This window comes from Cimex lectularius, unplaced genomic scaffold, assembly GCF_000648675.2.
Source record: "Cimex lectularius strain Harlan isolate CLEC.00 unplaced genomic scaffold, Clec_2.1 scaffold153, whole genome shotgun sequence".
Taxonomy (NCBI): Eukaryota; Metazoa; Arthropoda; class Insecta; order Hemiptera; family Cimicidae; genus Cimex; species Cimex lectularius.
Window position 1 is genome coordinate 544,361 of NW_019392833.1, and position 13,816 is coordinate 558,176.

The 13,816-nt window shown below is 33.2% G+C and overlaps 2 protein-coding genes across 3 annotated transcripts in view; one reads left to right on the forward strand and one right to left on the reverse strand.

Annotated features, from left to right (window-relative positions):
• On the forward strand, window positions 1–5,317 carry LOC106670549 (palmitoyltransferase ZDHHC16A). Its single transcript, XM_014401007.1, has 10 exons — window positions 1–196; window positions 3,175–3,322; window positions 3,385–3,576; window positions 3,634–3,751; window positions 4,127–4,323; window positions 4,433–4,538; window positions 4,607–4,728; window positions 4,785–4,855; window positions 4,912–5,030; window positions 5,226–5,317. The coding sequence occupies exons 1-9, from the start codon at window positions 156–158 to the stop codon at window positions 5,021–5,023; spliced, it is 1,107 nt and encodes a 368-aa protein (XP_014256493.1). The 5' UTR covers window positions 1–155; the 3' UTR covers window positions 5,024–5,030; window positions 5,226–5,317.
• The window catches only part of LOC106670550 (astakine-like), a 22,900-nt gene continuing 14,334 nt past the window's right edge, over window positions 5,251–13,816 (reverse strand). Inside the window, exons 2-3 of one of the 2 annotated variants that reach the window (XM_014401009.2) lie at window positions 7,833–7,975; window positions 5,251–5,688 (exon numbers count right to left, since the gene is read on the reverse strand). In XM_014401009.2, coding sequence (XP_014256495.1) covers window positions 5,480–5,688; window positions 7,833–7,974 — 351 coding nt within the window. In that variant the 5' untranslated portion in view covers window position 7,975 and the 3' untranslated portion in view covers window positions 5,251–5,479. Of the gene's footprint in view, window positions 5,689–6,643; window positions 6,893–7,832; window positions 7,976–13,816 lie in introns of those variants that run through there. The other variant, XM_014401008.2, reaches the window with a different exon arrangement.

Sequence of the window (13,816 nt, forward strand, 5' to 3'; positions counted from 1 at the left end):
GACCAGGTTTGCTGGCCCGTCTGCCTACCCGTCGCCTTTTTGTATACAGTCCGGATCTTTATGTTCCGCCTAGGTTTCATGATTTGAAATCATGATTTTCTCATGCACGGCGTGAAACTGACTGAAATGAAAGGGTTCGAAGCATAACTCCCGCCATGGAATGGCTTCTTCCACTCGATGTCATCAAACGCGTCAAGTGAGTCTTCAATTCGTCTTGAGCCTTTATCACTCTTTCCTCTCTTTGAATTCGGGTTAAAAAAAAAAAAAAAAAAAAAATCATTCAAATAACTATGAAGAACGTCCAGACAAAACAGTCCACATAATTATATCAATTGACACTCTCCCTTAAACGCTACATAGGTGACAGTGTTAACCATACTGCTACATTATTAAGAAATCAAATTTATTTGATCATTGAGAAATATGATTCAGGGAATTCGATCATGGTTGTGCGTACGCATGTTTACACGACGAATATTCAATGTTTTACACAAACACTGTTGCATTATGATTTTTCTTTGCGTGCATAACTTCTCATAACTTCCCTCTTATCAATTCACTGATAACATTTTTCACGTTTTTTCTTAAAACAAAAATATTTGCTTTTTGTTCTTTTATTAAATTACTATGGAAGTGTTGTTTGTTTATCGACAACAAGTGTGATTCAAGGTGTTTACCAATTACAATAAAACACAAGTTTCACTTCTGTTTAACGTTAAAACATATTAAACGTCATTGTAAATAAAGCTTATCATGATTATTGCGCTGTTTATAAATTTTTTTGTGTTTATCTGTTGATCGGACATCTGTTGTTCTTCATCATAATAAAAATTGCTCTAATTGCTAGTCAGTGATTTTTAAAAACTTTTACAATCTGCCAAAGATTGTTTATTTATTCACATTAAAATATGTATAAATTTGATTTTGTCCTTTTATTCATCACACATCAGCCCTCTTGAAAGATCATTATAGTCAGGAGGTAAATGTCTTAAAAGCACAAATTACATATTTAAAGAAAAAAAAGGACACTTGTATTTATTTGTTTATTTTCCATGATAACGAGGTAAAGATTAATAGTTGATTTCAAATGTAAAAAATAACTTGTTGTATACCTTTATAGAGTGTTACTATTACTTTTACACTCTTTAGATAAAAAAAATTCTATTTCATACTTTCCAGAGACAACTTGTTGAGTTATCTGGTTTTTTAAAATGTTTTCTTTGATGAAACAATAAATTCAGTAAAAACGACGATCTCTCCCAGGCAGATGCTTTGCCAAGGATATACTTAGCATTTTTTACTTAGCCCAAGTTCTGGGTATACCACGCTCTACCATCTACAGTCTAAAGCGGTTTAGGCTACTGGAAGTCTCAATCGAAGAGAAGGTATTGATTGACCACGATGTACGACAGCTAGAAATCGTTTTATTGCTCTTACTGCACTAAGGAACTTTTCTTTGTAGGAAGTTCCTTCCTTGATAAGTAGTCAGCTCCAAATGTACGGATGTAATGTAAAGGTGAGCTCTAAAAATCATCGGAGGCTTCGTGAGAATTTCCTTGTCCCTAGATGTCCCGCATCAGGTTCCCTACTACTGGAGGGGTGACTACTTGCAGATTGATGAGAATAGTCTCGCTTGGACACTTGAACGATGAGGGAGCTGTTCTCGTCACAGATGAGTGCCAATTTTGTGGTTCTCAGATGACCAGGACCATCTGTCGAGAAGATGTGGAGAACGCTTTGCTTCATGTGTCATGCGTGAGTCGTCCATGCTTGTAACAAACTGATCATCATACAAACCGGTTCTTTGACTGGAAGTTACATTTCTGGTTTTTCTGGAATCTGTGGTCCCATTTGCTCCATTTATTGGGGCAACTTCATGTTAATGCTTAATAATGCTTGGCCGCATGTTGCTCAAGTTGTAATCCGTTACTTGGAGGATGTTGGGATTACCACAATGAATTGGCCAGTACGTTCTGATATGAATCCTATAGAACACTTATGGAACAAGATAAAGAGATGGGTTAGACATCTTTCACCACCTCCAACAACAGTTGAACAGCTTCAAACTGCACTTGTTGAAGAAAGGGATTCTATTTCACAAAACAAAATCCGATTGCTTATTTACTTAATGCCTCAGAGATTTAAAGCAAGGCCAGAGGAGGCTATAAGCGTTATAAAGAGCAAAACTAGGTAATAACTTGTTAGTTAAATTTTAATCGATCACTAAATGATTTTCCGGAGTTTTGGTGAATTTTCTTGCAAGCCATCATAATTAAATAATTTTTTTAAAATCAAAATTTTTACAATTTTTATTAATTTTTTACATTAAAATAAATATGTTGTAATTAATATAACAATAAAAATACATACATATAGTTTGTAATAAACAGCATGTCTGGTTTTTTTTCTTTAAGTGTATTATAAAAATTCTTATAAAATTGTATTTTTGGTTGTCTCCTTCTGGTCTTTACTATATAATAAGATAAACAATAAATTATTATATTTTGTTTTCAATTTAGGAAAGTACATTTTCATTTTTCATCAGTGTATTTTGCAGCCTTATATATTTATTTAATGTTTTTTTGTTTAACACAATTCTTTTATTAATACTGTTACATAAAAAAATTGGAATTAAATTATTTCTGTTTACCAAGAAATTTGTTTTGACTAGAAAATTAAACCAAGAGTCTGTTTAACTAGCTAATGCATTGTTTTTCCTATGGTGAAACAAAAACTGCAATAAATTTTTTTAACAGTTTGCTAAACTCAAACGTATAAATGTCATTTACTGTCATGTGTAATTTTATTATATAATGTTTTCATTAAATAAGTTTGTATGTTTGATATTTCAAAGCAAAACACAAGTATTTTATAAATTCTGAAGCACATACACCCATTCACCCCCCATACACCCATTATAATTTGTTTAGTACACATTTGTTGCATCTTATCATCCTTTGAGAGGCCCCATTCATGCTTTATCTATTGGTATATAAATAAATATAATGAAGATTTGCCTTTTCCATTTTATCTTGACTTGATAATAAATATGTAAAAATTTAGTTGGTTTCCTTGAAGATCTGAAAATTTCAAAAGTCATGATATATAAGTGTCATATTAAGTTGTTATTTTAATATGAGAAAAATGCTTATTCTACTTTTTTCTTTAAACAAGGTACAGACTACAATGGCATTACTTGAATTTTGAACTATGCTTCTATTCATTGTTCTACAACCACCACCTAGACAAAAACTATGTCTCTGATGTGTGTATGGAACCGCTTTTCTGGTTTGTGGACAACTTCACAAAGTTTTTGGGGCCGGTAAGAAGTTTGATGATGATTTCCCATGTGCGTTTTTAACCAAGATTCTTTTTGGTTTGTAGTTTTTCGTGTTCTGTGTTTCCATGATTATGTTTGCTGTTATTTCAATTGCTTATTATATTGGTTTGCCGTACTGGTGGAACAAAAATCCTCAGCTTGCAGTCATTCTCGTTGTAGTGGGCAACTGGCTCAAGATCAACACACTTTTCCATTATTACATGGGTGTCGTCACCCATCCAGGGCACCCACCGAAAGTAAGATTTTTGAGTTTTTTTGTAAATTAGTTTTCCATTGGTTTGTTCATTTTGCAGGGTGCGATGATAGAAGAAGCTGTGAGTATTTGCAAAAAATGCATAGCACCAAAGCCCCCTCGAGCCCATCACTGCTCTGTTTGTAACAAATGTGTTTTAAAAATGGACCATCACTGTCGTATCCTTATTTTACCAAGCAAATATTTTTATTTACCATTAATCAAACCCTAGGTCAATATTTGGCTCATTTTGAAGCAAATTCATACATATATATCAACTAATAAATTTTAATTTCAGTTAAAATCAATTGAAATTTGCAGACTTAATTTAAGCAGTTTAGTTAGTAAAGAGTTGACAGAAAATTAAAGGTAAAAATACTTTCAGTATGTTGGGAATTTTCGCCAGACAATTAATTATCAAATAACCAAACAAAAGAAAAGATCATTTATGTTTTATTAGTCCAATTAGAGATTTGATAAAGTATGTTTTTTATATTTAAAGTGCTAATTTTTCAAAACACCATCATAACTCTTTTCCTGAACTGGTTAAAAAGCTTGGCTCAATAACTGTGTGGGCCATTACAATCACAGGTATTTTTTTATGTACATGGTCTTCATATCATTGAGCACATTTTTCATAATGGCTTTTGGGATCGAGATCGCCTATAATGAAGTATGGCTCCAAAATACAAGAGAGGAGGAACCATATGGCCACCCCGTACGGATGAATGATTCTGAAATAATTGCCGTGGTGAGTACTTACCACGTTTTTGGCCAGTCGGCACAAAAGCTTCAAGATGTTTTGAACAAACATGACTGATTTAGGCCAAAATTAATCTATGTTGGATTTTGCACTGCAGCCAGAATGGGACAATGAGAACAAGAGTGAAATACCAATAATAGAACTGCCTGCTGACGTCTACTGGAAAAGAAGGGCCATTACATTCATGGCGTTCATTTGCAGTGGTAAATATTATTTATTTATAAAGCTATAGGAAATGATGAACTCAAATTTATGATTTATATTTTTTTAGGTGCTTTTGTGGCATTGACATGGCTTTCATCGTGGCATGCCAAACAAATTGGAAAGGGTGAAACAAGCATCGAAGCCCATATTAATAAGGCTGAAACACAGCGGCTTGCAAAAATTCATAAGGTACACTAAAAATGTTTACAATTCCAATGTATATAATAATTGCAAATATTTCCCAGGAATATATCAATCCTTACAATTATGGACCAGTAGACAATTGGAAGATTTTCTTTGGGATTGGAAATGGAAAGTGAGTTCTTGATTGTTAAAATTGTTGTATTGTCTTATTAATTGTTTTCCCTTCAGGAGCTGGCTTCATGTGATATTTCCTTCAGCACATAAACCCTTTGGAGATGGTCTCACGTGGGACAGTGTCCAAGGACTGTGTAATAATATTGAACATAAGAAAATCCCTTAAAAAGCCTGTAAGTGCAGTCTCAACTCTTGAATTCATATCATTAATGGGATTTTTAAAATAAATCATATTTTGGCAGAAATTTGATTTTTACAGTTTTTCTGTATAAGAGCATGACCAACATTCTAGAAATTCGGAATATTAATTTTATTCAAAATGTTGAGGTGATCTTTATTTTGTTAAAAAAAATGCTTCTTTGTTTTAGAATATGAAGAAATTACTTTTTATCCGGTCTGAGAGGCACAACATGAGTGATATAAATAAATGTAAATTTTCCTATAACAAAACAATTGTATAAAAAAAACTTATTTATTACATCACAAAAAAAAAACAAAAAAACACTTTTATCGTTTTATATAAACTTGTGGGTTCAATTTTGTACAACAAAATACAATTTCATTAATAAATTTACAAATTAAACTTGTTGTTTCTTTTTTCTTCTACATTTATTAATTTAAATCAGTGTCGAAGCTCACAGGTACCAGATGTAGAACTACAAGTGAAACGATCCTTGCAAGGACATAAGATCCTGTAGACGTTGTTAATTGCAACCTTTGCACCGTCTGGATAAGTCAGGTTGGCAGACGTAATTAAGTCATTAACGGGCCTGCACATTTCACCCAACTTTTGAAGGCTTTGACAATGAGGAGAGGAGTACCTTTCCATACCTGTAACATGAAAAATAAAATCCATCAATTAAAAAACAAAAAACTTCTGCACAGAAGCAAAAGGTTGGTTTTTCAAGGTAAATAATTTTACTCTAATTATTATTATCTATTATTTATGTTGTATTATGTTGTTTTAATTAATAGCTTTCATATATCAGCATATTTGAAATATGAATCAAGATATTGTGAAGTTGGACAAAAATCAAGATTGGACATGACAAATAAACAAGATTTATGTAAAATAAATAATGGTCGTTGGTGGCCACAGCGGTTAAGGCTTTGACACTGTGCTCATCACTGTAAGGTAAAGTTCCTGGGTTTGAATGGAACGGCAACATACTTATAAATTTAAAAAAAATTATTTATTTATTTTTTACTGGCACCCTTTAGAAGTTTATTAATATGAGAAGAGCATCATGTACTTTTGTGAAATGAATATATTCATTAATGACTATTATTATAATCATCACAAGTATTAGAGTTAAAACACTTGGTTTTTAAACTAAAATTTTAAATTTTTCTTTAATAAATAGACTCCTATATTGTACTGTTTATAAAGTAAAGTAATTCCTGTCATACGGGAGGGCTTAACATCAAACTATCTGTTGGGTGTCATGTGTAAAGGTTCAAATCACTTTATTCACAATTAAAATTCAATTCGAACCCAGGACCGCTAGTGTGTCAATTATGATTTGGATGTCGGAACCATTCAGCCACCATGATTCCTCATATTGTAATGTATATATATATTATAATCGGTAACAATATAATTTACTTAGATTTCAAAGAATGGGAAAATATAATGGAACAGTAGTTTTAAAAAAGATATATTTACAAAAAAAAAATAATGAAGTACATATTTAAATAAGGTTTGTTACAAATATAACCTTATTTACATTTAAGAAAGGTCAAAAGTCAATAAGTACCATTATTTATCACAGTTATTTACTGTTTTAAAACACAAATAATTTAACACTTCAATCTATCACGTTAAAATCAGTATCGGTTGGATCCTCGCAAGTGGCCGTGGTCTCGCTGCATCTCAGGTTGGAAGCACACGGGCAAAAATTGTAGTAGATGTTTTCATACATGACGTGAAAACCGTCCGGATACGTTAGATTTGTAGAGACAGGTTGCCCGTGGTTGCAGGACTCTCCCTTGTCCAGGTAGTTGCGGCAGGCTGGCATCGAGAACCTCCCGGTACCTGAAGAACAAGATAAATATTTACTAAGGGAATAATTTTAAAAAAGGTAAAAAAAATTGATGTGTGTACTTGGTCAAGTATCAAGCAAGAGAAAACAAACAACAAACTTCGTCATGCAAAAATATCATATTTTTGATGGAACAATCATAATAAAATAAAGCAAGATTTTGTGAAAATACAAATCATACAAGAAAACAAAAATATTTTGTTAATGTTATAAAAATAAGATAAACAATTCTGATTTTTTCAATTTATTAGTGGAAAACAAATCATTTTAGGCGAATAGCAAACTAAGGAAATTAGGCATGCTTAAAAATTAAATTTCTCAGTTTTGATGTAATATTTCATTAGATAAAATTAAATTTTAAAATTTTTATTACAATCATTGTTTTTAAATTAATTCTAATGGTTGGATAATTTTTTCAAATATAATTTTGTTTAAATTAATTAAGGTTTTTAGTTGAGATTAAAAAAAGTTAATGGCACGTGCAGGATTCGAATTTTTCCATCTCAACTAAAAACCTTAATTAATTGTAATGTATTAATTGCTCAAGCGGACCACGAAATTAGTGAATTTAATAATTTTGTTTGTTGAACAATGAGTCATCAGTGCAATGTGCATAGGCGCATCCAATACCAATGTGATTTAATGCTGTTAAAATTCACCAATGTGAAAATTGTGAAATTTAAGATATATTACTTACCTTCCTGATTACTCAGGTGTACTCGTTGGTACTAAATAATCAGTGGGAAAAGGTAAGGTAAAAAAACCAAAGCTATGTTTAGAAACAATTGAACTCTTGAGGAGTGGGAGCTTTTTAAATATTAATGATTTAAAAACTTTACTGCCTATATGTTTCAATACTGTTGTGTAAGAAAAAGACCCATTTAAATATACAAAAATATACAAAAGTAGAATCATATTAAAAAATTATCTTACCGATTGTACAACATTGTCCTTTTCCACATTCTCTAGATGTCAAGCAGTCGACGTAGAACGGCCTATCTTTCCGCGGTGGCAATGAATAGGCGAATGCAGCTAAGGAGAGCAGTACTAAGAATGTCGCAAGTCGTTCTTTCATTCTAGAAGAAAGAGAAACAAGAAAATTGGTTGAGTTTAAACCACAAAAGGTCATGTATAATTCTTCCTGTCATTGGTATGATTTGAGAAATTGGTAATGATTGAATTGTTGAAAAGATTTCAATTCTCAACCCTTTCTCTAAATCATAAAAATAACTTATTGATATTAGTAGTTTCAATTTGATGTTGATTTTAGGTGTGTTTTTGCTCTGATCTAATAATTCTACAACAGAGTTGTGTCTTTACCTGATTTATTTTTGGTAATATTTATAATAATAATAAATCTTTTTTGGCATGAATAAACAAAATAAAAATAAACATACATATAGATAAGGGGAAAAAATACTTTTGCATATTCCTGCCGCTGTCAAAAAGCAAAGCTTGTACTAAAGACGAATATTTCAGAGATTGATAGAGATGAAAAAATATTTGACGATTTTTATAGCAATTGTTCATAAATGGGAAAGTTGTTTAGAGACTTGGTATTTGAATTTGCCTATTTTGTTATTCTTTATTTTAGAAATTTAAGCTTAAAAAATGGCTTAATTATTAACTTTAGAATAAAAAAAAAACTCTTTTTGTATATTTAACTAGAACTATCAGCACTTGCACACCATATAAACAACACAGCTGAGTAAACACCAACAAAAAAGATAAGTTGCCTTTGCCTTTAAAGTTATGACAAATTGAGTGTTTTTTCTTTTCTGTTATTTTTATTTAAACTAATTACAACAATACAGATAATAAAGTAATTACATAAAGAAAAAGAAAATCATGCCTCAATACAACATAAAAATGATAGTATATGTACCATAGAGAAATGTCTGTTTAAGGGGTACCATCAAAAATCTTAGAAAATTTTTTTATTGAAGGCAATGTGTTGAGGGGAGTTCATTGTAAATTTAGTCTTTAAATATATAATAACTTGTCATATAAAATGAAAATTTACAAAAAATGCGTTAGTTTATAGGTACGACAAATGGGGGGTGAGTCAAATTGAATAATTAAATGGCTACTTTAGGTTAAAACAGATTCACCACTGACGCTAAAGAGCCAAGATTTGATTTTAACTGCAATTTTGTTTAAATTCATTTTTTAATACATAAGGAATCCTGTTAAGCCATTTGAGGAAAATAATGTAATGTAAGTGTACTTTTAGGTTGTGAATACTTAATGTTAGTAGGATTCCTTAATTTTAAATTATTAAGTTACAGTTACAATTAATTAACAGGGATAATATAAATTGTATCGTATATTCAAGTGCTATATCCGAACATATTTGGACCAAATGTACTAATTTATATAATCTCATATCCACTTTAAAAATTAATAAATAGATAAAAAGGGAATTTAGTTTTTGCAAATGCGATTTTTTTTCGTAAAAAAGGTTTTACTAGCCGAAAATGCTATTTATTTGGGTCATTATGTTATTAAAAAACTCGGGGTAATTTAATTGTAATTATATTCATTTTAAATACATAAACGCATAGTACATTTTTAGTATATAGTACATTTTTAATTACTTTTTTTACAAATTGTTTGCAAAATTTTCAACTTTTTTTTTACATCGGAAGCTCGCCGAAGAAGAAGAAAAAATGCATATCTCCCCGATTTTAATCGCTTGTAGGATGTGCGTCGTTTTACGGTTCGCCGGCGTCGGGCTGATAAGGCTCAATTGAACAAAAGCTCATTCAAAAACCGCAGACGTTTCGCGGATCACGTTTTACATCGAGGATTTCTTCGAATTCTTCAAGCCGATCCGTTCTTCGTCCTCTTCGCTTAAGAACACGGCGTCCTTGCTATTACGATCTAGGTTGATGGTGTGTCGCAATCCCTATTGATGCCACACATATTCAATCCTTGCAAAACATAAAAACAGTTCCAGGATAAAGGATGTCGTAATCCATTTAAAATTAAAATGACATCATTTTATAATGAATTTCCTACTAAGGGGGAAGGCTATTAAGATGTCCCAGTAGACCACCAAAAAATCTGACATTTGTAGGAGAAAAAAAATGAGCTGTTGTTGAATGATGAATAAAACGCTTATTATATTCTTAAATTGATAAAGACATAATAGACATGATAAAACTTTTGCAAATGACTCATACAAATAAATAAAAGAATACTAGTAATACAATTCTTTCTAAAGTTCCCTAATTTAAAACAAAGCTAAACAACTAAAAAGTATTATATTACAGTAACGGAGACACGAATAAAGATGGCAAGAAGACGAAACGCCGTCTGATAGACCAAAACAGCGAAGTTAGGCAGGCCCACATATTTGGAAACCACCAAACTAAAACTACAAAAAGCCAATGGCACAATTATGTTGTGAGATTTCTTTATTCTGCAGGGGTGATGGTCGTTTCCTATCATTTTGATCTGCATCAGTGGATTGATTTGTCTGGCTTCTTGCTCTGCAATGGTTTCATACATTGATGCAAACCCAAAACTGAATATGGGGACATCGACATGCTACAACAATAAATTCTACATTAAATGATAGACCTAGACCGAAAATGGTAAGTCTATTGAAGTTTATTTGATCTCTGTTTGATCGCCAAATATTGTTCGATACAGTTAAGTCTCTGTGCTGGCCTGATAAAGTATATTGCCAGCTTCAATTAAAAAAGTGACGGATAATTTTTTATGATAGATACGAAGTCTTTCAAACTTTCAAAGAAATCTGTACTAGGTCTTGGTTGCAATATGATGAACACAATCACACGTTCATTCTAAACAATTACCGGCGGACGGTTCAACTCACACAAAACTGCAGCAAATCTAAAATCCGAAGCGGACCTTAAACTACTCATAGAACGATTCTTATGACTAGCAGTCGATAAAGAGAGAGATAAAGAGATCAATGGGCCAAGGAATCCCTTAAATGTCAACGAGCAAAAAACGTCACGTTCAAAGCCCTTTTGGGAACTGATTTGACGCAGATTTGAGCAGGCCCATATGGATCTTAAAGGTTCACTACCTCCACCAAGGGAGTTCTGATATTGCTTTACCTACATAGATCGCTTCAGCTCTTGGCCGGAAGCAATACCAAGACATAACTGCTAAACCAATGGACACTCGCCATTTTCATAATTTTTTTGGCCAACGGTAAACGATATACCAACTTATCTCAACCGCCTGCGCAGTACTCTCCAGAGCTTGCATCCAGTTTATGAGAAAAAGAAAAAAACAGGGAAAAAATTTTGTTCATTCATCTCTTCTTCTCATGTCTGTTTGGATAGATGCCTCACAACCAGGGTAGTGAAGGACCGTACAGAGTACTAAAAAAAGACGGATAAGATCTACAATATTGAACGACAGAGAAAGTAAACACTCATCTCAATTGACCGATTGCATTAAATATTAAGTGCTACCCCTGAAATCAGTCACTAGTCATCTTCAGTTCAACCTCAACCACTACAAAAAGCACTTTCTTGGTAAGCACGGAGTTCAGTGACTTTGTCTTACAATTAGTTTTTCTTTGTGAAATGTGACTCATGTAAAACTAACTAATAGTTGAATAATTAGAATACCTCCCTGAGTGTTGTGTTTTTATGGTCAGTAACTCCCATAAGGAAGATTACGGTTTATCCTCTTATCTTACTTAAGCTATTGTTCTGAGTTTTTATGGTACTTAAGTTAGTCACGACGAAAAGAACAAATTTTCCCGAAGAAAGTTCTGAAGCAGAGACTTATCACCAAGTTTACATCTTTACTAAATAGATGATTCTCAAACTGCTCTTTACGTTGTTGTAATTGTGCCTAACTATTTGTGAGTTTTTGGGCAACAAAATAGGTGAATTATCAGATTTCTTCATGAGGTCTGCGGGGTGATGAACTTGTAGTTTGGTCATTTCCGATCATTTTGGTCTGTCCGATTGTTTTGGCACTACAATTAAGCCGTTAGCCAGGGTATAAACAGGGTGAGGCAAGTCACCGACTCGACATACTAAGAGAATTTGCTCAAATGTGAAATGTGCTCAAGAGCTACTCACTATTTATTACAGATTAAAGATAAGCAGACTAAAAGTATACTAGCGGCAAAACTACATATTTTAAGTGGTTGGTCATCAGACGTATACAAGAGGTTCAATAAACTTTCACCTTGTCCTAATCGTCACAAAAAGACGCCCTAGATTTACTTTTCTTTTAGATGATTTGATTCTTACATAGGTAGCAACTTTTGCAGGGAAACTGTACTGATTTAATGAACCTTCGTTAAGCTGTCTACATGTTAAGTCACCGACGTAGGAAAAGGCATGTGATCATGTCGCAACTCCGGCAAAACCCACTTGCATTGATTGAGGAACTGCCAGAAATATCATAAAGATGAGTCAAACCGTGGGCAGGATCCATTCACTTTTTTCCAACGAGTCTTTGCAGAAAGAAATCCTTCGTGACAAGCTTTCGGATTTGTAAATTAGTTTCCGTTTAATGGGTGTCCGTTGAACAAAGGCCGGCGATTTACATAAATCAAGGGCCAGCGGGGGTCGCTCACGGCTCGTGGAATGGCTATAATTGGAAGGAAACTTCCTAACGATTGAAAAAACAAATTTATAGCGCATACATCCGGAAATATTCTTTTTTTATGATCCAAGGAAAAATTGGATTTAAAAATCCATTGTTCACAGCTTTCAAACTCTCATTTTTTACAGGGTGCTGATGTGGATAACACTTCTTTGTTTAATCTTTTGTACATGAACAATGAACACAATTGAATTTTTTGTTTCTGAATATGAGATCAACTTCTTCAAAATATTATCATACCTCTAATCTGATTTAGTCCTGTCTAACAGACTTCCTGTAATAGTCTGAAACTGCACAGACACGAACCACTTATCGGAACTTGGAAATGTTATCGCAGAGACTTTAGACCTGGTGAGCAAATTAATAAGGACTTTGCGTGAAAGAAGTGATATTTTTAAAAATGTTTCATTCTCAATGAAAACTAGGAATGATGCAAAATCCAAAGGTTCCACAGAATTGATCGATTTAAGTCGAAACGCGTATGCCATGATAAGTACACAGCGAATATTGACGGGCCCATAGTCCCATAGGCACGTTTGAGTTTTTGCAGCCTAATCCTCGTTCTCATTAATTTTTTAATAAATATAAATTATCTATTTTGTATTAATCTCCAAAATCTCTTTTATTGTACCTTTATTATTTTCGCTTTTTATGGAGGTTTTACACATTTTATAATTTTTTAGTAACTGTTTATTAGATTTTAATTTCAGTAAATACGCTATACTTTTCTAGTCTGAAATCGCCTGAAACTGCGCTAGAGTAATATAAAGACTAGGAGTACATTCCCGGAAGGTAGCCACTTTTTCCGACAGTCAGGCAGCAATTAAGGCAAAATAATTGTATGGAATCAAGAAGTCAGTAAGTGACAACAATGACTTGACCCTGGCATGGCGCATGGGTCCCTGGGCATTCGGGATATAGAGGTAATGAGATGCGAATAAGCTAGCCACAAAAGGTGGCACAAAATTAGTTTCCCACTGGGGGTCGCAATGTCATATAACATTGAGGGTCTTTAGTGTGCGCACCTGGCACATAGGCCTTATCACACGTTTAGATTCTCAAGGTAGGAGCGACTCACCTCCGCACGCGGAAAATCGGTGTAGAAGCCCACAATACACAGTAGACATGCTGACTTCTCTCGCTTGCTCCTTCTGAGGGGGTGGGTTAACATTGTGCACTCAATCAGTGCCGCGCGTAATGGGAACCGAAAAAAGTGGCCGAAATGTATCAGCCAAGTTTCTCAACGCACCCCCTAGATAGAGAAGACAACTCTATCTCCCTGGGTGTAGGGGCTCCGCTAGGTTTCGATT

Bases quoted from the DNA above. Each gene is read 5' to 3' on its own strand.
- LOC106670549 (XM_014401007.1), top strand. From the start codon at position 156: ATGGAATGGCTTCTTCCACTCGATGTCATCAAACGCGTCAA. The intron at 3,323-3,384 runs GTAAGAAGTTTG...TTTGGTTTGTAG, and splicing joins TCACAAAGTTTTTGGGGCCG to TTTTTCGTGTTCTGTGTTTC. The intron at 3,752-4,126 runs GTATCCTTATTT...CTGGTTAAAAAG, and splicing joins AAAAATGGACCATCACTGTC to CTTGGCTCAATAACTGTGTG.